Source organism: Barbus barbus (assembly GCF_936440315.1).
Source record: "Barbus barbus genome assembly, chromosome: 43".
Taxonomy (NCBI): domain Eukaryota; kingdom Metazoa; phylum Chordata; class Actinopteri; order Cypriniformes; family Cyprinidae; genus Barbus; species Barbus barbus.
In genome coordinates, this window is record NC_136721.1 from 9,711,235 (window position 1) to 9,736,494 (window position 25,260).

At 37.0% G+C, this 25,260-nt stretch overlaps 1 protein-coding gene across 6 annotated transcripts in view; it reads left to right on the forward strand.

The window, feature by feature from the left end:
- The first annotated feature begins 5,083 nt into the window (after window positions 1-5,083).
- The window catches only part of LOC306862757 (rap1 GTPase-activating protein 2-like), a 39,523-nt gene continuing 19,346 nt past the window's right edge, over window positions 5,084-25,260 (forward strand). For 3 of the 6 annotated variants that reach the window (XM_079405729.1, XM_079405734.1, XM_079405730.1), the window contains exons 1-2: window positions 5,084-5,245; window positions 9,207-9,242. In XM_079405729.1, the coding sequence (XP_079261855.1) occupies window positions 5,202-5,245; window positions 9,207-9,242 (80 nt within the window). In that variant the 5' untranslated portion in view covers window positions 5,084-5,201. Of the gene's footprint in view, window positions 5,246-5,605; window positions 5,731-9,206; window positions 9,243-25,260 lie in introns of those variants that run through there. The other 3 variants (XM_079405732.1, XM_079405733.1, XM_079405731.1) reach the window with 2 other exon arrangements.

Below are 25,260 nucleotides of genomic sequence, written 5' to 3' on the forward strand. Positions count from 1 at the left end.
ATAAACAGAACATATTGAAAATTTGACTTGTGCAGTATGATTCATTATGTGTGTTTTTGCTACTGCAACTTAATAAAAATAATCTATGAAGATAATAATTGTATGTACTAAATGTGGTTTTCAGATAAAAGAATTAGGATGTTACATATTTGTTTACTTATTTTACTATTTCTCCAGTTAGGTAAGCACATTTTAGTAAGACAAAACACCATGAACATTCATACGTGAACACCATGAACAGGCCTACGGATAAACCCAATTTATTTGCCTTTCTATTATGATTTATACCAGCTTATGAAAGTGATCTGAATGTTGTATTAAGTTGACATCCAGCCAGAGTTGTTGGCAGTAATCACATGCAAGTGAAGATGGATGAACCCAGCAACTAGACAATTAGTATCAATCAGAATCCATGATGACCACATTATATTAAAAGTCTGTAAGATTGACATTTGATTTATTCCATAAAAAAATGATTATCTAAATAGGTTATGCAGCTTAATACTGTAAAGGGTCTGTATGAAAAAGGTCCAAAATAATATGCACAAAACCTATATAAACGAATTAACAAAAAAGTGATTGCAGTAAAAATAATTGTAATCTTTTAATAAACATGATTTACAAGATGAAGATGACATGAAAAGTTAATTTATTTTTATTTTTTTGAAAGTCCGTATATGAGCATTAGTGGGACTGAAGTTGTCAGAATAAACCCGAAATACACATCGTTGTTGTCATGTGGTGAATTTGGCCAATCGTGAAACAGCTGTGTCGTCATCAGCGCTCCCGCAGTCGCTCTGGAGAAATTGCGCCGGCTGAGTCAACCGGCTGCTCTCGAAACACTATCGCGGTACTTTGATGCCACACGTGACAGTGACGTTTGGTCGGCGCCGGTTCAAGTCGGACTAAATTTCTAACCGGCATGCACTGCTTCAAGTCAGCTGCCGATCGGTCTGCTAAGTGCTGCATGAAGTCGAACGCACCTATTAATTCATGTTTTGGAATAAAGATTATTCGGATCGGTACACTTAGCAATGCAAGTTAACTTAAGATTTTTATTTTCTATATCTTTGCAAGAATTTAATTTAATCATTCAGTATTCCAAGTATTCATTCATTATGTTATTTCAGTCATAACTGAGTGATTTAAACAAATAAGTTACATGGAATGAAACTCGTTCAGTCAATCAACGGCGAGATTGGCATGTCAACTCGATTGCTGATTGGCTCTTTCCTCTTGGTAGTAATTGATTGGCTCCTTTGCCCCATCTGTTCGGACGGTTTCGGATTTGCGTTAGGACCTGTTTGGATTTAGTTAGGAGGTGTTCGCAACTCGTTTGGACTTTCGTTCGGACTTTGTTCGGAACTCGTTCGGAATTATTCAAATGTTGTTCGGAAGTGTTAGGAAGTGTTCAGTTTACCGCAACGCCTCAATCGCACGCTTTAGAACCTGGTTAAGGCGTTGGACTTGAAATCCAATGGGGTCTCAAGATTCAAGATTTTTATTTGTCACATACACAATTATACAGAGTATAACCAGCAGTGAAATGTAGGTCAAAAGGGGTAGGGGTAGGTCTCCCCGCGCAGGTTCGAACCCTGCTCGCAGCGAAATTATATTTATTTTCTTGTTTCGATCAAACCTATACATCTAAGTTTTTTGTGATTATATTGATTTTAAAGACACAACTAATGCATGGCAAAAACTAAAATGCATATATTCTCAAAGGATTTTGTGATTAAATTAATTCCAGAATGGCATTTATTTCATTTTTGGTCCTCATGTTTACCTACATTAATTAGAAGTCTGTCGCTTTCTGATGACCTCTGGCTGGGCGTTTGTTTCAATGAACTGGACGAATCGTTGGTCTAAATTAATCTTGCCAGAAGGGGGAGTTAATGTGTTTTTTATTATTAATGTAGTTCTTACTAGTAAATCTAGGCACAATAACTGCTTTCACAATGAGCACAGTCTAGAGCCACATATAACATCACTGCCAGTCTTTTTATGATAATGTTATATTGTGAGATCAAATGCAAAATAGATTCACCGAAATTCATGGAAAAATCCTAATACATCCTTCTTTATGCATTCCACTGTCCTAATATTAATTTAGGTGAAAATAATAGAGTTTGCTGGTTTGCAGGCATGAAAATGCAAAAGCTAACAGATTAAGGCAAAAAAAATTAATAGCTAAATACTTCATTGAGCCCCTCCACTCTTCCTCCTCCACCCTCTCTTCTACTCTTAACGTGTGGAGTTGTGCGCTGAAGTAAGAGGGAGTGACATAGCAGGTGCGAGAACCCCAAACTGTCACACACATACACATGCACAAAGGGTGAGAAAGAGGGTGGAGAATGAAATCATTTCATAGAGAGAGAGAGTCAGTGAAAGGTGGAAGAGGAAGTGTCATGGTTCGGGGGATGTTTTGTGCAGCAGGAGTCGGTCCTCTCATATAGCTACATGGCAGAGTGAATGTAAATATTTATCACCTCCTGCGGCAACATGCGGTTCCTGTAAATGACAGTTATGGAAGAAGTTATTGAACGATTGACGAAGAAAATAAATCACAGAGAAAATATATTGACTGATATATTAATTTATTATTTTCGGAGGGGGATAATAAATATTTTACAATATTTCAACTTTTCAGTAAATATTTTAAGAGGTCAGTGTTGGATGGGGTCAGAGTGGACTTTAATTTATTTATTTTCATAGAATTTAAGTAAGTCATTTAAGATCGGCGTCTAACACTACTTGCCAAATTCCTGCGCCATCTAAATAGAGTGGTCTGCAGCAGGGTTTGGGGCGTGGCTACTGCAGCAGGCTGAGCCATTGGGTGTTTAGTCTGTGTGGGACCTTGACTTGGCTAGTCTGCGGTTTAAGCGCGGAATTGGGCTACTTTTACATTGTTGATGTGGGCTAAAGAGATATCCAACACTATTTCGACGGAATGGGACCCTCCACCAGAAAGCAATTTCAACGGAAGGAAAGACCACAGAAAAATCGCTATTTGGGCTACCGTTACCTGGCAACCCTGATTGGCAGGTTGCCGCGAAAAACAACTTGAGCCTCTTACAGAAGCAGAATCCAAAATTCGAAGACTTGCCAAAACACAATGAGACAGACAACAGAGTAAAATAAGCGTCAACATTGGCGGTGGTTTTAAAAGATGGAGTACTTTGTTTGGGTTTCAAACGACACAAACTTGCGGAATCTGTTCTGGACAGGTAAGTTAAGCTAAACTGTAGTTGTTGCTGCTACACGTGTTAGCGCTTTGTTGGCAAGCCCTAGATAAAATAGTAAGTTATTGTAAGATTAGAATAATCGTAAAGGCGTATTAGTGTAAAAGGAGGTATGCAAAGGTTCCTTGAAAATTATCCAAATTTGTGTAATTCCGCTAGGCGACACTAGTAGCGCAGAAACGGCATACCTCACCTTCAGTTTCTGACAAAATAAAAACTCCTGGAATAATAATAATATAAATAATTTATACTAAAATAGGATTATTCCTGCATCATTATTTGTATGAATTAGACAGTAAGAAATATGCCCGGCTGGTAAGGGATGACGTATTTTTGTAGGCCAAGACCCGGAAACGAGTCAGCATTTCACTTCCGGTTTAGTCGTTCAGAACAGTTCTTTCAAAACCATGTTGCTTTTGAAATCGCGCTTTTGCAAACTATTTTAACTCAGACTTTAAGGGAAAATGTTTTTATATAAAGATCTTGTATTTTAAAAACTTAAAATAGGGATTTTAGTGCATGTCATGAAAATATAACACCAGCCAGGTAACCTAAGTTGGTAGCGTTAACCTCGCTTGTACCTTCAATGTATCCTGTTATAAAAAACAGTCTGTGCAGAATTCTGAGGTGAACGCTTTCCTTCCCGCATTCATCTTAAATGTAATAATGATTAACAGATAGAAATAAAAAGTGCGAGCGATAAATCAGTAAAATATGTATAGAAGTGCGTTAGCAAGGCTCTAAAGCGTGCGATTGGGGCGTTGCGGTATGCTGCGATGGCCGAGTGGTTAAGGCGTTGGACTTGAAATCCAATGGGGTCTCCCCGCGCAGGTTCGAACCCTGCTCGCAGCGAAATTACATTTATTTTCTTGTTTCGATCAAACCTATACATCTAAGTTTTTTGTGATTATATTGATTTTAAAGACACAACTAATGCATGGCAAAAACTAAAATGCATATATTCTCAAATAATTTTGTGATTAAATTAATTCCAGAATGGCATTTGTTTCATTTTTGGTCCTCATGTTAACCTACATTAATTAGAAGTCTGTCGCTTTCTGATGACCTCTGGCTGGGCGTTTGTTTCAATGAACTGGACGAATCGTTGGTCTAAATTAATCTTGCCAGAAGGGGGAGTTAATGTGTTTTTTATTATTAATGTAGTTCTTACTAGTAAATCTAGGCACAATAACTGCTTTCACAATGAGCACAGTCTAGAGCCACATATAACATCACTGCCAGTCTTTTTATGATAATGTTGTATTGTGAGATCAAATGCAAAATAGATTCACCGAAATTCATGGAAAAATCCTAATACATCCTTCTTTATGCATTCCACTGTCCTAATATTAATTTAGATGAAAATAATAGAGTTTGCTGCCCAATTGTAAGTCGCTTTGGATAAAAGCGTCTGCCAAATGACTAAATGTAAATGTAAAATGTAAATGTTTGCAGGCATGAAAATGCAAAAGCTAACAGATTAAGGCAAAAAAAATTGTCATATGGTTCTATATTATTTTTATAATCACTTAAAAGGTCTTATCAGGCAGCCATATTTCATATTTTATATTCTAGCAGACAGAAGGCCCAGAGGGTCTCTAGAGAGAATGAGATTTTAAAAATGAATAGCTAAATACTTAATTGAGCCCCTCCACTCTTCCTCCTCCACCCTCTCTTCTACTTTTAACGTAGGAGTTGTGCGCTGAAGTAAGAGGGAGTGACATAGCAGGTGCGAGAACCCCAAACTGTCACACACATACACATGCACAAAGGGTGAGAAAGAGGGTGGAGAATTAAATCATTTCATAGAGAGAGAGAGATGCACATGAGAGAGTGAGGAACAGAAAGAGTGATTGTGAGATACTGAAACGCAAGCACAGAGAGACAGTGTAATACAAAAATACAAGAGAGACAGTGAGGAGGGAACGGATTGGAGTTAGACGCGAATAAACAGGGACCATGCTGAGGAGGAAGAGGAGCGTATCCTTTGGTGGATTTGGATGGTACGTTGCTCATGTGGAACATCATCAGCTGTCAGCTATGTGGAAATGTCTGCCAGATGCCCTGTGATGTGCTTGCTGGTGTTTATTTATGGTTGTCAGCATGCTTGCATGTGCTGTTTTTAATCTGCATTCATTTGCACTCTCCAATGATGGCTTTGCATTGATTTATAAGCTGAATGCGTTGTGATTTACAGTGAGGAATATCACAATATTGATTTGTAGTTCTGTGTGACATCTAAGGGAGAAGATGTTAGGAGTGTCGTAACAGTTGATCGTAATAGTAGTATGTATGCAAATGATTCAGAGGGCATCTAGTCATCTGGATTTGCCCATTGTTTAAGATCAAGTGTTTTTTCTTTGCTCACTCATACGGACCAGGACTTTGCAAAAGTTGCTACAGAGACCTATTAGTTTGAAATACATGTATACAACAAGACAATTGCTTAGATTATGCCACAGTGGAATATGATGGGGACATTTATTAAGTGAGTAGCAAATATATTTTCTATATGAAAAAGAAGATTATTATTGCTATTACTGTTTATAAGCTCTTTTTGTATGCTCTTTGAAAGATCATTAATGACTTGAATTGAAAGTGTTGCTCATGCAATGTGTTTAGTTGGCTCTTTGTTTTTGTCCATAATGAAAGGTAATGGGGTCCAAAACTTGGGCCCCATTGATTTTCATTGTTTAGACAAAACATGCAATACAGATACCAGTTAAGTTTCTATATGATGCTCTGACTGAGATGCTGAATATTTTCTGTAATGTTAAATCATTTAAACGTAATCGCAGATGCATTACAGGGCACATTAGCATGATTTCTCACCACTGTCCTGCTTGAGAACGTTTCACATTTCCTTTCTCGCATCCTTCTTGAAACCTTGATCTCACACATGTTGGGTAAGTGTGCGGTTGACTAGTTTGAGTGTGGGATTGTGTTTTGTAGGTGTATGTTTATCCTTACATGCTGTTATGCATCTTATTTTGATGGTGTGTGTGTCACCACACAGGGAAACGGTGAATATGAAGGGTCAGAGCGAGTGAAAGTGAATGCTTTATTTATGATGCTACAGTTTCAGCTCTCCACTGAGGCTTTTACAGCTTTCAGCACTCTTGTTTTACTTTCTCTCTCGCGCCTCCTGTACATTATCTCTACCTGACAACACACATTTCCTTTCAAGGCTATTTTTAACTGTTTTTAAAGCTATTTGGCCATTTTTGTGGTTTGATGTGTTCACTAGAGTGTGACAACATTCAGAATTTGCCTGGAAATTGCACAAGATTTAGGCGTGGGTTTTCAACCAACAGTTTGTTAAACCCAGCCACTAGGTCTAAACAACCCAATTGCTTGGTTCGTCCATATTTTAACCCAGCATTTTTTAGATTGTAGGTTTAGGTTTTTGCTAAGGTTAAGATTTCAAAATCAAAAGTGGGATCTGTATACAATGATTAAATTCCATGAGGCCCAATGTTGGAAAAAGAAATTTCCCAAACGATGGGACCAGATGTTATTTTGTGTCAAGATGCCTGATGCTTAATAACGCAATCGTTTGTGAAATTGTGACAGTTCTGGGAGATGATTCTAGTACCAAGTCATTTATATGACAAACTTTGGCTCAGGCGTTTCAGATTGATTAAAATAACATCGATCTGCTGGTTAGTCCAGTTATTTAGTCACATGATCTGTTGAGGCAAAGTCATGCGAGTTGTTGTTGTTGTTGTTGTTGCGAATAAAGGAATTTATTTGGTAAATGTGTTTCCATCATGGTTCATGGTTCATGGATTTCATCATGTCAACTTATCAGATAAACAAATCAGACTCAGTTGAGTGCATACGATTTTTATGAGCATTTTTAGAATGTATGCACATCTTGGCGTTTCCAGTATATATGGGATATATATATATATATATATATATATATATATATATATATATATATATATATATATATATATATATATATATATATATACATATATATGTATATATGTATATATATATATATATATATATATATATATATATATGTATATATATATGTATATATATATATGTATATACATATATCCAAAATTTGCATAAAAATGGGTTGATGGATGCATAGCTAGTGTTACCACTGTGTCACTCCCTTGTAAAAGCATGTATTTTACATGCTGCAATAATTCTGTACAAAATTTTGCAAACAAATGAGAATTGCATATAGGGCCCTGTGTCAGCTTTTTGCTGTGGGAAATTCTGTATCATGTACACACACACACACACACACACATCCACACCCTTCCTCTCTCAGAATTACCCACTTCCCCGCCACACCCAGTCACTATCACACCATGCTTTTAATAGTGACACCTCAACAGTCACCTCGCACAAACAGATGGTCACACACACACACAAACAAATCATAAGAGATGCTGATTTCATACAGAGTAACCTGTGTGTGAGGTACACTTACACTACATTTAATCTGATTTTTACATTGTTAAGCTCTAAAAGCTCCCTCACTGTGGTGGACAGCGAGATGATGGATTGTCTGCTCTGCTGCACAGTACCAGAAAGACACCATGCTCATGTAACTGTGTGTTTTCCATCTGTAATAAGTTTCACTTTGACATCCATTTATAACCCACATTTGAGTGTGTTGCTCAAAGGCATGTGCAGCAGCTGGAAATCTCTCTTTTTTTTTTTCCCCCATATTGCATGTACATTTGAACTTCATTGGTCCTGCGCTGGGGGCATTGCGTTGTGAAGGTCCATTGGGTTACACAGTCTCCTGCTAATATTTGGACACTTGACACTTAAGTTCTGCTTTATAATGTACGAGTTCCTTTGCAAAATATCAAACCAAGTGGCATCTTTCAAACAAACTGTCTCACTAGATCCTCTCACTGAAGAGGTTGTTCCATTCCCTGTTGTTGTGTGTTTTAGGGAATCAGTAATAATAAAGAAAACGAGACACAATAACCTCAGTTACTTACAGTAATGGGAGTTGACAGCAGTGCCCTCACGGACTGCTGCACATAACCGCTCTCATGGTTACAAATGGTTACATCTATTAAAGGAATGTTCCAGGTTCAACACACTAAAATATTGTTAAACCAGTGAATGACAAGTGATGTGCAGTGACTTTGGGGACAACACTTCTATTTTGTTTTCTTTTTCAAGCATTATTTAAATTTTTCTTGTTCTTTTTGTGAATAATGTGTATATACAGTACAAGGTAGGCTATTCAAAATACTATAATTTCAACGTTGTAGCATTTAAAGTTGAAATGTAGAATGATAAATCACTCAATCACTTTATTATTCTGTTAACTTGTGCACTGCACTGTAAAATTGTAAGCGTTGTTATGGCAATGAATGTGTAAAATTGGATCTAACTTAACACAGAAAAAATTAGTAACCGATTTCTTCAAACTAAGTGAATTTGTTATATATATATATATATATATATATATATATAAAATTAACTTGTATTGAACTTATGATATTCTTTTAACTACTACAAAACATCACATGACCCTACATATCATGCAAAAACTGAGATCAAAAGAAGATTAAAAGTCCTAATATAAGACTATAACTTCACTCTGCTGATAAAAGGAAACTCTGTGTGTAACATATAAATGTGTGAAATATCAAAAACAAGCTGGATAAAAATAAACAGCCACTCCCTTTCACACAGCCTGAGTCAACCCTGTTATGTGATATTGTGGGTAGTCAGGGCTGGTGGGTGACCTTTCGCATGTCAAGTTGTCAACATTAATTGGGCATTAAGCTCACCTACCCGTGTCGACAACAAAATCATACAGGGATGATACATTACAGAAATGTCCTTTTTTAACCCCCTTTGGTCCCGCCAGTTCAGCTGACGGGTTGAACGGAGCAAATTACAGCCATCTATATTCCATCTACGTTCCTTGGTCCTAAATGCTTTCTTGTCTTTTCTCTTCAAATGCAGGGTTGACAAGTCTACCATTAGTGCCCTTCGAGCCCGGTGAGTACTCTCTGCACCGCTGACCCCCTCTCTCCACTCCATCTCCCACAAAACCTAACAGTCTGTATCCTCTAATCTATGCGTTTCATGAAAAGAGGTAAATGAAAGGCCTGTTGCTTACTCAGGCAGTGCCGGGTGTATAGGTTTGCGTGACCAAAATGCTTAGTTCCTGTGCGAAAAGTATCATCTGTATGTGGTTTTTAGCATTTTGTCTGTCAGTAAGCATACACTAAGCTTTTTTTTGGCCTCTTTTTAGATTCTTATGTGAATGTATATGTTAAAAACTTTATAATGAGGACCACCATTATAAAATACTAGTTATTGGATCTTTTTGAATCCAAAATATAATCAAAAGTAATGCCTTGTGGCTCAGTGAGTGAATCAGATGTTAATTATTAACAGGCTCGTTAGACTGATTCATGAGTCTTTTCAGTTGTTCATTAAAAAGATCCAATTTATTAGTCAATTTGAACTGTTAGGACTGTGATTGCCTTGATTTAAAGAAAATATAATATAATATTATTATTAGTAGTATAGACTAGTATATTTTTGGGGCAAGATGACTGTAATTATATAAAATTTTATATATTATTAATGTAATTAATATTTATAGTATTAATAATATTTTAAAACATTCTAAGTTACTTATAAATGCTAATATATAATATACAGTGCCCTCCATAAGTATTGGAACAGTAAAGACAAAATTGCTCTGTTGGCTGTGGAGTCAAGACATTTGCAAATATTTTTAAAAGATGAATATGAGACAAAACTACAGAATGTCACATTTTATTATTAGCCGTTTCAACACATACATGTTTTACCAAATAAAAAGAACAGCACTTTTAGAGTTCATCCCACTCATTGATGTGAGCATAAGTATTGGGACAGCTGAACATAAGGCAGATATAAAAGATTAAAAGCTATTATTTAGTTGCAGATCCCTTGCACACAATCACAGCAGTGAGTCTGTGACCCATAGACATCACCAGACTCTTGGTCTCATCCTTTGAAATACTTTTCCCAGCCTTTAATGCAGCCAATTCCAATTGTTGCTTGTTTTGGGGAGTTTCTGCATTTACTCTCCTCTCCAGCTGGTGAAATTCATGTTCAATCGAATTTAAATCTGGAGATTGACTTGGGCAATCTAAGACTTTCTATTTCTTTGCCCTTAAATTCCTTGACTGAACTGGCTGGGTGTTTTGGGTCATTGTCCTGATGCAATATGAAGCACTTTCCAATGAATCTGGTGGCATTTCTTGAATATTGGTAGATTGGCAAGATGGTTTTGTACCCTTCCAGATTCATTCTGCTACTGTCATCATACATTAAGTCATCGGTAAAGTTGAGAGGGCCTGTTCCAGAGACAGCCATACATGCCCATGCCATGACTCCACCTCCACCATGCTTTACATGAGGCTGTATGCTTGGGATAATTTACAGTTCCCTTTTTTCTCCACATTTTTGCTTTCCCATCACTTAGATAAAGGTTCATCTTTGTCTCATCGGTCCATAAACACAGTTCCAAAACTCTTCTGGATCACCTTTGTGCTTTTTTGCAAACTCTAATCTTGCCTTTCTATTTTTGGTGCTGGTCAGAGGTTTGCATCTTGCTGTGTAGCATCTGTAATTCTGTGTCAAAGTCTCCTGAGGACAGTCGATTGTCAGAGCATCACCCCAGCTTTCTGGAAGTTGTTGGTGATTTTACAGACACGTTTTTAGGTTAATTTTCATAGCTTTTATGATTTGTCTGTCATAAACTACTGTTGTTTTCTCAGCCGATTAGGTCGTTGTTGGTTGCTGGTGTCGCTGGTGGTTTCCAAACTCTTGATTTCTCCATGCCCTTTGTTTTTGCTGGAGCTCTAATTGACTTCCTCTTTTCTTTTAGCATCCAAATTGCTTGCTTTTCTCTCAAAGTCAGCTCCCTCATCTTCATCCTGGTTTGTGTGTGTCATCATCGAATGCAAGATTCAGAATGCAGAAGTAATGGATATAACTGATACGACACATTCCCTGCTTTTAATATCTGAAGAATTAATGCAACAGGACACAGCTGATCACTTAGAAAGACCTGTGAGGCAACTGTTCCAATACTTATGCTCACATCAGATAGAGGGATGAAACTCTAAAAGTGCTGAACTTTTTAGCTGGTAAAACATTTATGTGTTGAATCACCCAAATAATAAAATGTGACATTCTGTAGTTTTGTCTCATATTCATCTTTTAATCATATTTGTAAATGTCTTGACTCCACAGCCAACAGAGCAATTTTGACTTTACTGTTCCAGTACTTTTGGAGGGCACTGTATATGTATATGTATAAATCAAGATAAAAACTGAAATCATATTTGTCCCCTCAATTTTTGTTGTTTTAATTGAAGAACATGCAGCTCTTCAAACTTTTTGGATCATAAACTAAATTGTGGATAGTTAATTCACCTGTATTAATGTTCCTAATTTCTGTTAATAGTATATTATAGTTATTATGAATGACAAAAAGGTGCAGAACCTTTGATCTAATCAGACTCTATCAAATTGTGGCCCAATTTCATATTTTAAGATGCATCACAACCAGTAAGTATAATCATTTTTAGAACAAATATTCACTTTTTGTAATTCATATTAATCTGATTTTCATTCTAACAGATGTTAGAATTCAGTTTTCATCCATCCATTGGCAAAGGATATTTTCCTTCTCATCTCCCACACTTAAATAGTTTTTTGTCATGTAGGGTCCATTTGCAACAGTAAGAGATATGCTAAAGAGATATGCTCTTCATTGGTAACAGCATTAAAGGGTTAATCTTTCCCATTTTGCCAAATAGTTCAGATTCGTCCTCCCCCTTCTTGCCATCCACCCGCTCATTCACAGGGTTTAGCTTATTATTCATGGGTGCACATGCATCTCCAGCATTATTCTCACACACATACATACACAAACAAACAAACAGGGCTTGAAGATCCTGAAAGGCTCTGATGAAGTGGTTTGGTAAAGTGCTCGGAGCATCAGAGTGGAAAGGAGCATCGCTCTGTCCGCGTGTATCACTGCATAACCCTGAATAGGGTCGTGACAGCAGATCATACACACAGAAATGATCCGGTTCTGCCTGATATTGGCCTTTACAGGGCCAATTCATGGTTTGCTTTGAGGTGAATTGATGAAAGGCGAGGGTCATTAGTATTTCCATTGTGTTCATAAGTGTTTGAAGGATGGTGTAGACGACATATCTATTTTTAGAAATCCCACTGGCAAGGTGAAAACTAAGGTCCTTTATGTCTGTAGACCATGTATATCTAGACCATCTGGTATTATATACAGGTCCTTTTCAAAAAAATTGCATATTGTGATAAAGTTCATTATTTTCTGTAATGTAATGATAAACATTAGACTTTCATATATTTTAGATTCATTACAACACAACTGAAGTAGTTCAAGCCTTTTATTGTTTTAATATTGATGATTTTGGCATACAGCTCATGAAAACCCAAAATTCCTATCTCAAAAAATTTGCATATTTCATCCGACCAATAAAAGAAAAGTGTTTTTAATACAAAAAAAGTCAACCTTCAAATAATTATGTTCAGTTATGCACTCAATACTTGGTCGGGAATCCTTTTGCAGAATTGACTGCTTCAATGTGGCGTGGCATGGAGGCAATCAGCCTGTGCAGGGCCGTTTGAAGGAATTTGGGGGCCCCAAGCAAAATGGACATGGAGGCCCCCCCGCACGCATGCACGCAAAGGAACCGCAGCATAGCCATACAGTTTAAATTCACTCACACTTTATATAAATAAAAAAGGTTTACAGTGCAAATACTGCTGTTGCATATACTGTGCATAAATAAAAAAATGTTTAGAGTGCAAATACTGCTGTTGCATATAAAGTGCATAAAATTTGAACATTTTCAACAATTGAACATTTGCAAAAAACACCACTGTACCATAAAATCAAATATACATTAAAAAAAGTGCACAATAACTAAATCCAACATACTTAAAAACACACACACACACATACTCACATTAACATTTTTCAGTTCTCTCAAACATGTGAAAATTATCTAAAATTGCTGTTTGCGAGCCTTGTTTTCTGCAAAGGCAATCACAATGTCCTCCATGTCCAAAGACTGGCGAACATCCCGCTCAATTGACATAAGTGCCAGTCCTGTGAGCCTTTCTTGGCCCATGGTGGACCTCATGTAATTTTTTATCAGCTTCAAAGCTGAAAAGCTCCTCTCACCAGAGGCCACTGACACAGGGAGAGTCAGGAGTAGACGCAAAGCAATGCTTAAATTACTGTACAAATCCAGTAGCTCCAGCACTGAGAAGTGATGCATCTGTTGATGTTGAGGATGAAGTTGATGGTGTAGCTGGGAAAATAATAATTAAAAAAAATCTGAAATTACCATTTCACTGTTAGCATATTGAAAGAGGTCACTTTTAACAGCTCAGCTCAGGTCAGTGAGAGAAATTCACTCTACCTTCATCAGTGGAGGTATCCTTAGGAAGAGCCTGAGGGCTGAGAAATTTAAGCAAAGCACCTTGAGGGAGAAAGAAAAGATGGTAACACTTTATAATAATAACAATCATTAATAGAAGGTAAATTGACAGTTAATTAATCTTTAGTCTTTAGCTATGCATTTACTGAATGAGCACTGTGCAGCTGTTCGTCCGACTGTACTGTATTTTATTTTATTTTTCTAAACTGTTTTAATTATTCTTATTTCTTTTTATTATTTTAATTTATTCTATGTAAAGCACTTTGAATTGCCATTGTGTATGAAATGTGCTATATAAATAAACTTTTTACTGTTAACAAACAATGAAATTATAATTAAATGTTTACTAATTATTAGTAGTGCTGTGAGTCGACTACCAATGCTTAAAAACATCCCAAGCTAATGTTTGATGCACAGAATTTATTGTGTGGTTTTCCTAAATAGATTATCACAGTGGAATAGTTAGTATAGCATGCTATGCCACTTTCATCAAAACCTATTACAAAGCTATAGCAATGTCATGTCATTAAATATGATAAACAGCGATTCTGGAACAGATCTGCGTCTTCCTTATCCCGTTAAAAAACATATTACAGTATGTAACCATATTCCGTCCGTTCAAAAAAAAAGTTGCTCTAACTGTTCGTTACAAGCAGCATTTGCTGTCAGGTAGCTTAGCTAACATACATAAAAATATTTCTGCTAGCCTACCTGCTGCAAAATTGGACCATTTGTACAAGACAAGTAGAGCTATTTTATGTGTGTAATTTATCACTTACCACTGTCTTGTTTTTTCTTATCCTCCTCTTCCTTTCTCTTCTTTCTTTTTTGGCTTCCTGAAGCATAATTCCGCTTCATGACTGCCGAGGAAGTTTTGTATTTTGCCGGCAGCAGAGATCGCGTGGTTGGCTGGCTGCTGTCAGCGAGGGGGGCCCCCTTGAGGGGGATCCCGATAACAGTGTCATTGCACTTTACTGCATTCACTATCAATGGGGCGCTCACACAGTTTGTCGCTGCATTTTATTCTTAACTAGTCGTTGTCTTGGGGCCCCAGGCCAGCTCGGGGCCCCAAGCAATTGCTTGGTTTGCCTGCCTTGTCGCGACGGGCCTGAGCCTGTGGCACTGCTGAGGTGTTATGGAGGCCCAGGATGCTTCGATAGCGGCCTTAAGCTCATCCAGAGTGTTGGGTCTTGCGTCTCTCAACTTTCTCTTCACAATATCCCACAGATTCTCTATGGGGTTCAGGTCAGGAGAGTTGGCAGGCCAATTGAGCACAGTAATACCATGGTCAGTAAACCATTTACCAGTGGTTTTGGCACTGTGAGCAGGTGCCAGGTCGTGCTGAAAAATGAAATCTTCATCTCCATAAAGCTTTTCAGCAGATGGAAGCATGAAGTGCTCCAAAATCTCCTGATAGCTAGCTGCATTGACCCTGCCCTTGATAAAACACAGTGGACCAACACCAGCAGCTGACATGGCACCCCAGACCATCACTGACTGTGGGTACTTGACACTGGACTTCAGGCATTTTGGCATTTCCCTCTCCCCAGTCTTACTCCAGACTCTGGCACCTTGATTTCCGAATGACATGCAAAATTTGCTTTCATCCGAAAAAAGTACTTTGGACCACTGAGCAACAGTCCAGTGCTGCTTCTCTGTAGCCCAGGTCAGGCGCTTCTGCCGCTGTTTCTGGTTCAAAAGTGGCTTGACCTGGGGAATGCGGCACCTGTAGCCCATTTCCTGCACACGCCTGTACACGGTGGCTCTGGATGTTTCTACTCCAGACTCAGTCCACTGCTTCCGCAGGTCCCCCAAGGTCTGGAATCGGTCCTTCTCCACAATCTTCCTCAGGGTCCGGTCACCTCTTCTCGTTGTGCTGCGTTTTCTGCCACACTTTTTCCTTCCCACAGACTTCCCACTGAGGTGCCTTGATACAGCACTCTGGGAACAGCCTATTCGTTCAGAAATGTCTTTCTGTGTCTTACCCTCTTGCTTGAGGGTGTCAATGATGGCCTTCTGGACAGCAGTCAGGTCGGCAGTCTTACCCATGATTGCGCTTTTGAGTAATGAACCAGGCTGGGAGTTTTTAAAAGCCTCAGGAATCTTTTGCAGGTGTTTAGAGTTAATTAGTTGATTCAGATGATTAGGTTAATAGCTCGTTTAGAGAACCTTTTCATGATATGCTAATTTTTTGAGATAGGAATTTTGGGTTTTCATGAGCTGTATGCCAAAATCATCAATATTAAAACAATAAAAGGCGTGAACTACTTCAGTTGTGTTGTAATGAATCTAAAATATATGAAAGTCTAATGTTTATCAGTACATTACAGAAAATAATGAACTTTATCACAATATGCTAATTTTTTGAAAAGGACCTGTAATTTATCTGAATTAGGAAACCCTAAAGGAGTCGTTTTTAAAATATAATGAAGAATGACAAATTGTTACAACTTCATGATGTAATTTTAGCATGTTCTACTATCTGTTGCTACGAATTGTAAACAAGACTGAACATTTTGGTTTGATTCTTTCTTTCATGAGTATATAATTAGCGATTATGATCATTGAAAGAATCACGGGCCTCATTTATAACAGTTGTGTACGCACAAAACCTGCCCTGAAAGAGGCGTATGCCTCTTCCTACACAAAAGGTGGGATTTATAAAAAACAAATTTGACGGGGAAAATTTGCGCACCTGCACGCAAACTCTGACCCATGTGTATGGATTTTTTTCCTAGAGAGAGAAAAGTAATGAAGTAAACGATGATATTAAACTGTTTTCATTTCATCATATACATTTACATGAAATATTCCACTCTCATTAATGGAGATACGCACTGAAATTACATAAAGACATTACACAGAAGTTAAACCAAAATGATATGAATTTAGACATGGGTTCCACCTCCAGGTTTTGCTTCAATCCATGCACTTAAAACACAACTTATGTCTACAGTATAAAATTAGCCCAATGATGCAGGAAAGTCGCAGACTTGGCAACACTGCTACAGATTTACACTTAAAAATAATAATAATTTTCACAAATTGAAATTGCTAGTGAATTTCACAAATAATTACAAAGAAATGGCAAGTACCACTTGAATTAATGTGAAATTTTATCCAAAGCGACTTACAAATGTAAGCTAAATGTAATTTAGCATTGCATTTAGCGGTCCAAATGGCTTTTTTGCGCCCATGAAGGGCACTTCGGGAAGGGGGCGCCATTTGTAGGTGAAGTGAACAACTTAATCCCTTCACGAAGGGCCCTTCCAGAAGTCCATTAGTGAAGGGAACTTTAATAGTAAAGAAGACACAATTAAACAGTATTTGAATAAAATAATAACAATAAGAAGAAATATTTATTTGCAACAACTGTTGGAGAGCTGAATGCTGCACGCATGGTAATTTTTGAGTGTGATGCTAACGGTCTAATCCGATTCAATGATCTATGCTAAGCTAAGCTAAAAGTGCTACCGCCAGACCCGGAGATCAGCTGAATGGATTCGAAAATGGTAAAACTCAACTGTTTAACTCTTGGGGAGTTGGAAAATGAGCCTATTCTCAAAAAAAGTGGAGTGTTCCTTTAACACTGTTGCTGCGGGTTGAAGCGAACCCAATTACATGATATTTAGCCCCTGGAATGTGAATTTTACGAGGGAAACTGTATTTTACCCCGTAGAATGCAATTTTTACAGTGGGCACCACCCCTCTCTCAAACCGCGATTGGGCTAGTTTTGAGTAGCAATTGGGTGGATTTTGTTGTGAAAACCTGGTAACCGTGTTTCCAGTGAAAGTGGTTGATTTGCAGAAGTCTTTTAGGAAGCTAGTTAAGAGGCCTTGCACACGAGAATCCCACTACTGAAAATATGAGATGGTTTTCTGTCATATTCTGGTTTTTCAGCGAAGCTGATGACTTTGAGACCCAGTTCAGACATTTTTGTTTACAATCTAATGTGATGGATCATGCTAGCAACCAGGTGGAGGGGTAGCAGGTGGGATCTCCACATCTAACCAATCACCCACTGTTCAGCCCTGCTTAGAAGGGTGTGGATGAGCGCGCGCCTTTGCAAACACGCACATATGTTTCACACATCAAACCTGGCAAGACAGGGGAACTTTGTGCTTATGCAACGCAGACCACATGCATTAGCCTGTTTCTGTTTGCATGTATGCAAGTGTCATTAAAGCACGCTAAGTTAACAAGAAAACCAGTATGTATTGCATTCTGTTGAAAAACTGACACAAAACACCACAGCCATGAGTAAACAGACACAAACAGGACTTGTTTGCTGAGGCGTTGTTTAATGGGTCTTAAATATAGTGTGATATCAGCTAGTTATTTACAAGCCGTTTTCCACATTTGCTTCAATTTGCAGCAACTTGGACAAGTGAATTGTAACGTGTGGCAACATGTGAAGGTCACATGCCGTGTCAATATCATTAGAGTGTTGCTTTTACCCCCTTAAGCATGTCTTCAAGGCATATGTGTTATTTTTGAACCTCCATGCTGACAGGTCTGTCAGTCATGACTCATGTTGTATTGTTCTGATGGCATGCGTTTTGAGAATACAATTTTTAATGAGCAATTTGTTTTTTATTTGTTTACTCCTTTGTATGTTTTAATTTATTTACAACAATAATAGTAATAATAATAATAATAATAATAATAATTCTATCTATTGTTTTTATTATTTTGTGTTTTTTCCAGTGTTGTCCCCAAAATATTTCCTTTTATTTATTTATTTATTTATTTATTTTCAATTATGTATAAATTATGAATCATAACGGTAGGCAATTCTTACTTTTTTACTGTGGTTAATTACATTATATAAGACAAAGATAAACTGTTTCATTTTTTCAATGTTGAAATGCTTTCTCTTTTCCTATTTTTGAACCTTTTGCGTTGACATGCCTGTCAATCACGTTATATTAATACAGACACCCATAAGTGTATTTGACACGGGCATGACAGACATGCCAGATCTGTTCTCTGATAGAAGGTTATGGTGTAGCAATGTGTGTTTATTGTGTTGTTTATTGTGAAGTTAGTTTTGCTCATGATTTATTGTCTCGAGTCGCATATTAAATATTAAAGTATTCAACCTTTGATGCCCATGACTTATTCAGAAGCTCACAGTGGTTTGTGTAATGTATGTTGCATCAGTCCTTTTATTGCTTCTTCCCCAAACCTGCTGACATATCTGTGTGTGTGTGTGTGGCGCATAATCAAAATGAGTGAACAAAGCAGACAGGGCTACTAGGGTGTCTGGGAGGATTTAAAACCCCCCTCCCCACCTCTATTTCATTCTCTCTTTCTCTCTCTCTTGCTCATGATAAAGTGTAATGCTTTGTACTTGCGGAGCATCTAAACCCTAAGAGTACGGTTGTGCAATCAGTAGCCAGTGTGTGCTTCTCGTTCTGACTATTATTTCAACTGTTTGTGAAAACTGGAGACTCATTAACTAGAAGAGACCTGCACGTTGCCTTCAAAATGCCTCGGAGACTCTGGTGAGTTCAGCTCCCCATTGACTTTAATTTAAAATCTCCATGATTTTGTAGCTGTTCTTGATGCTTGTAGCTGAAATGCATAAAATGAAGTTTCCGTATGGTGTTTCGTAGTAGTTCTTATTAGCTAGATGAACATAATGCAGAAAAGGAGTATTTCTCGTATTCTTGCGAGGGAGCAAACTCTTGTTTTGCACTGATGAATAGAATCAATGCGTCAGGTGGTACATTCAGATTGTGATTGTCCGTGTAAAGCACTGTGATGTTTCTACGGCGTGGCTTCGCTCTGATTGCACAAGAGGAGGTTAGGAAGCATTCAATCCAAGTCATTTTCAAGGGATTAAAGAAGTATTACATAAACTGACAGTTTGACTAAGTGGCTCAGTGCTGCTGGTGTTTCTTTGGGTGTCATTCAGCTCAGTTTGCAGTGCTGAAAGTATAATCCGTTACTCACCGTAAAGCTTGTCACACCCTCTGATTTTCCCTGCTTTCTCTGCAAATCCAATCCGGGAACAGCTTCCTCACCCTAGCCATGAGGAATAGACAATGTAGCATGTTCCTCTTGATTTTGAGGGTGTTGTTTTTAGACGGCATACATTTGAGAATGCTGTTTTTAGTAATGCAGATTCGTTGTTTCTTTGCTATTTTTATATTCTTACTGTCTTTTTATTTATAATATGGTTTTTATTTAACAATAATAAAAAATAGTGAAATAGAAATATTCTTAGGACAATTCTGGAAAATAAATCACAAAATAATAATAAAAATATATATTTGTTATATTAATCTAAAAATATAATTTACATTTAATATAATATTTATAACTGTACTATTTTGTGTTTTCCCCCCTAAAATATTTCCTTTTTCTACATATTTATTACTTATCTAGGCTATATCTCTCTAATGCATCATAAAGATTATTTATTATTTATAAGAATATATTAAAGATCTATTAATAATATAATCAATACACAGTGTAATTCCTTAAACTTCTTTAAAATACTAAGCTAAAGTGATTCTTTACCAAATAAAAGAAAGAAATTACACGTACAGTAATATAGTTATCATTTACTCACCCTGTATGTTCATCATCTGTATTAATTATTTTCTTCTGTTGAGCACAAAAGAAGATAGTTTGAACAGTCTTGGTAACCAAAGAGTTGACGATAGCCATTGACTTCCATAGTATTTTTTTCCACAGCTACCATCAACCCAAACAGGTTTGAATTTTCATATTTGAGTAAACTATTCCTTATACTTTTCTATGGCATATTATATAATGTCACAAGGTATATTTTTGAAAGTTGGTTGTGCAATTTATTTAATTGCAGTCATGACAACTCTCGGAAAGGATTGCAAAATCTTTATTAATGTAAATAGAATGTGCCTAGGTTTGGTGTTGCCGGATCAGATCTGCTACGCTGCTGCAGAGCAAGGAGACTTGCTTCAGATCATAAAATTTAAAGGAAACATCGTAGGGTTGGGCGATATATGGAATGCGATGATTATGCGCATCTCGTCAGTAAAGCCGCTTCCGTGATTAGCGGTAAACCTCCATCACCTGCTTTCAAATGGAGCAGTATTTAATGCACAGAGGCGTAGATCACGACAAGCTACGCAATATCACGTTCATTATCGCAGATGAATCGCCTTTGATAATGAGCGCGATATTGTGTCGTTTGTCAGTAAACATGCTGCTGCTGCTGCCAGAGAGAGGAAGATCCCCGTAGCAGATCTAGGCAGGTGGTGCTGGGGAGGCAGTGGGCTAATATGCCATTTTTTGAATACGTCCTGGTTATATAGGTAAATGGTAATGAGTATGTGAATCCGATTGGCTGGGAACATACAATTGAATGAACCAATTAGAGCTTGTGTAGAGATTCCTGGCTGAACTATGCATTAAACTAATCTAATTTATACTTATTAAAGATATAACCAGGAATAGCTAAATATTAGGCTGCAATATAAATGTATTATTTTCAAAAACATACAAGCTTCTTAGAAAATGGTACCCTTTTTTTCTGCTTTAGTCAGTTCTCTACTTCAAGTGTGTTCACTGAGCCGCTGGTATTCAACCTGAGTTCATCCTCACTTTTAGTGCACTTGACACTTTATTCATTGCTTGACTGCTGGTCAGCACGAGTCTCTTCCACATCACCGCTCATTCGTCCTCTTCCTTTCTCTGTCTGTCCATCTCTCCATCATGCCCTACAGGAGTCGTGCTCGTCTGATGAAAAATAAATGCATAGCTGGAAGATTGAGATCCTCTCATAGTGAAAATAGAAAACAGTTACACAACTGCGCCGCTTATAACCTGAGACAAGAACTTGATTTCGTAGTGATAGAATTGTTATCATTTGTTTCATATTGCATTTTAACATTATAAACTCAACCTGCACCATTATGCCTGTATGTTCACAAGTATATATAAACACTGTGTGTGTGTGTGATTGTGAACTAATTAAGTTTTATTCCCTCTACACCTCAGTTTCACATGGCCCTATTAAGATTGAAGCTCATTTCTGCTGGAGGCAGTTAGGCTAAAGACAGCAACAAATCAAAATCAGTTTGTGAAAGAGGAAGAGATGTAATGACAGCTCCTGCTGAGAAATCTCATTGTCATGTTACAAAACTGTGTTCTAAAAGAAAAGCAATTAGACTAATCATGAACTGAGCCCTGATCTGCTAAAAAGACCACAATGACTGGTCAGCAATTTTTTTGTTTTAGATGCTGGTCCATTAGGCTTCTTAACTAGCTAGCTTCATCAGCTTGGGCCACTTTAGAAATTCACAGCAGTGTCCTTATCATCGATTAAGCTTCTAAACTGAATTTAACGTGCAAACTCTTGCCACTGAAAGCTACTTGTATGTGACTTTAGACTATTTTGTGTTTAATGGAATAGTTCACCCAAAAATGAAAAATGAGTATTCTAAATCAAAAGTATTCTAAAAGTAGTCTGATTACATTACCTAAAATGATCTGTGCCATGTAATGGATTATGTTACTAACTACAATTTTTGTCATGTCATGTTGGAATTACTAACTACAATTTCTAAGTAATCTACGAAGCTCTACTACTGAGTTAAGCGCAGTCCCTGCACTTGAATGCTGAAAAAAGCCTTGCCAATGTGTCTCCACCAGGCCATCCAAGATGTAGATAAATTGGTTTCATCATCAGAACAGATTTGGAGAAATTTAGCATTATATCGCTTGCTCACCAATGGATCCTGCAGTGAATGGTGCTGTCAGAATCCAAACAGCTGATAAAACATCACAATCCACAAATAATCCACATGACTTTGTAAAATGTTTATTTATGGACTGGATTTGTGTGGATTACTTGTTGATTATTTGATTATTGATTTTTCATTCTGACGGCACCCATTCACTGCAGGATCCATTGGTGAGCAAGTGAAGTAATGCTAAATTTCTCCAAATCTGTTCCGATTCAGAAACCAATTTATCTACATCTTGGATGGCCTGGTGGACTACTTTTAGAATACTTTTGACCCAAGTCATTTATCACATTGATTTAAATAGGATAATCTTGTACCATATTGATATAAAAATACAAAGAGTAAGAAAATTAATTAAACATTGAAAAGTGCATTAAACATTATATTACATCAAGGTTTCCCAAACTGGGGTTCATAAAGAAACTGCAGGGGGTTCGTGAATTTAATGAAAAGCTAATAATTAAATTATAAACATGTAAAATTAAAATAAGTCATTTAGAATAACATAAATCAAAATAAAACACTTACTAAAAAATAAAACAATTTATTTGTTCACCTGCATGTCATGTGAACATTAACCAACAGAGAACCATGAACATGCAAATGTGATGCTTAATTATTAAAATATTTCTTTTAAAATCTCAAGGTACTTCAGGTAAATATATTAGGTGCAAGATGTTTAGATGACAAAGTTTGGGAATTCCTGCATTACATGTATATAAGAAATAATATAAATTTAAGCATTTATTGTGTTTGAAAGACAGAAGCCTTTCAGTGCTTTAGTAATACATTAAATAACCACCCGAGTGATCATTCAAATAAAAATTAATGTGTTCATAGTTGAAGCAATGTTCAAACACTTTAAACCTGAAATTATTTTTGTAAATCCAAATGCTGTGTAGACACACCTGACTAATGACTGGTCTTTGGGTGAATGTCCACAAAACTGAAGACTTTCTGAGTGTATATAAGCGGTAGCTATTTTACAAAGGGAAATTTAAAAGATGAAAAAGAAGAATTAGGGAGAATCAATAAATTACGTGTGAATAATATGTGATCGTGTAATCAATAACAAAGTAACTGCTGTCTGATTGTTTTAAAATGTAATTTAATCGAATTACTTAATTTTTGGAATCTGATTACGTAATCCAGATTACATGTAATCATTACTGCCCAGCTCTGCTTAGCAGTGCTCTTTACATCACAGGCGTTAAATGTAAACCCAACAGATTGAATGACATTAGCGGTGGTTTTACATGCAGGACAGCCTCTAGGGAGCCAGTGTCCATCCTCATTATTTAACTGATCAGCTATAAACGGACCTGAATGGATTTGTCCTCAGCACACTGAATATATTAAACTGCATATGTTTTTCTTGGTCATGTAAATACCTGCTGGTGACAATAAGGGCATGGGGTGATAAAAATACTATAAAATAAACCCTCATAATTTTTCCTAGTCAAAAATGACCAGCCTACAAAACATGTCTTATAAATTTCTTATTTTATTTTATTGCAAAATATTGCTTAATGTGAGCAATTTTTAAAAGGCTGATCATTTTTTGACAGGGAACACCAAATTAGGTAAAGGATTTTCAGCACAGCACAAGGGTTAAGCATTATAAGCATGCATTTGTCATGCATTATTAAAATAACTAAATTCAAGAACCAACTGTACTAACAAAATGCTTCTATGAGAAGTGTGTGTCATTATTGAGATTCATATTGTTTACTGGCGTCTTTAAGATTATGTTTCGGATTGAATTATGCAACACACAAAAAAAATACAAATTTAAATCATCAAATATTCATGTATTGTTAGTGTGTGTGTCATTAAATCTAATAAGCATGTCTTTACAGCACCATATTTTTATTGTAATATTACCGCTAGAGGGCCTTGCATTCACATTGTACTATGCTGAATTTAGGGTTGAGTGCGGTTTTATCAGAACAAATAAAAAAATGATTAGGATAAACCTAAAAAAAAAACAAATATTTGGGTTTACTACATCTAAAAGGTTTCTCTCACTTATAACAGTCTATAAGCAGGTCTTCTGTATTGGCCTGAGCTTCTGAAAGCATTTCAACAGCTGTGTATGATTAGATTCTTACTCTCTGTGTGTCATAGAACCATTAAAGTCGAGTGGCGTGTTAATCAGGACACACATTGTTCAATTCCTGACAGAAGGATGTACAGTGTAGCATCCCAGCCTCTCGGACACAGACAGCTGATGTAAATGAACAGCATTTCAATTAGTAGCTATTGTGTTCGCTGAAATACTGTCACTGGATATTGTGACGCATATATTGTCTTTCTTCTTTTAGCTATCAATCATCGTCTACATTTTCCACTTCTCACGGTTGTGATGACCACGTCAAGTTCACCTTCTTACATTCAGGAGACTTGCAAACTTTTTTTTTTGATAGAATATACAGAGAACATTTCTTTCTTCCCGGCTTTGGATCAAAGCAGGACAGTGTATATCAGAGCAGTGGGGGACAGAGACGGTCCAACAGAGACTGAAAGAGCAGAAAAAAAGACAGAGGTAAAGACCGAAGAAAAGGTCAGGAGGAGAGTGAGTGAACAGATGGAGGTGTGGTGGAACAGCACGTACCAAATGGATTGTGCATACCAAAAAGACTACAGTATTAAGTACAGTTTTGTTGTACAACAACCTGTATGTTAGCTGACAGACAGTTTGCATAGCTATAAACAACATCTACAGTTAGGTCCATATATATTTGGACACTGACACAATTTTCATAATTTGGGCTCTG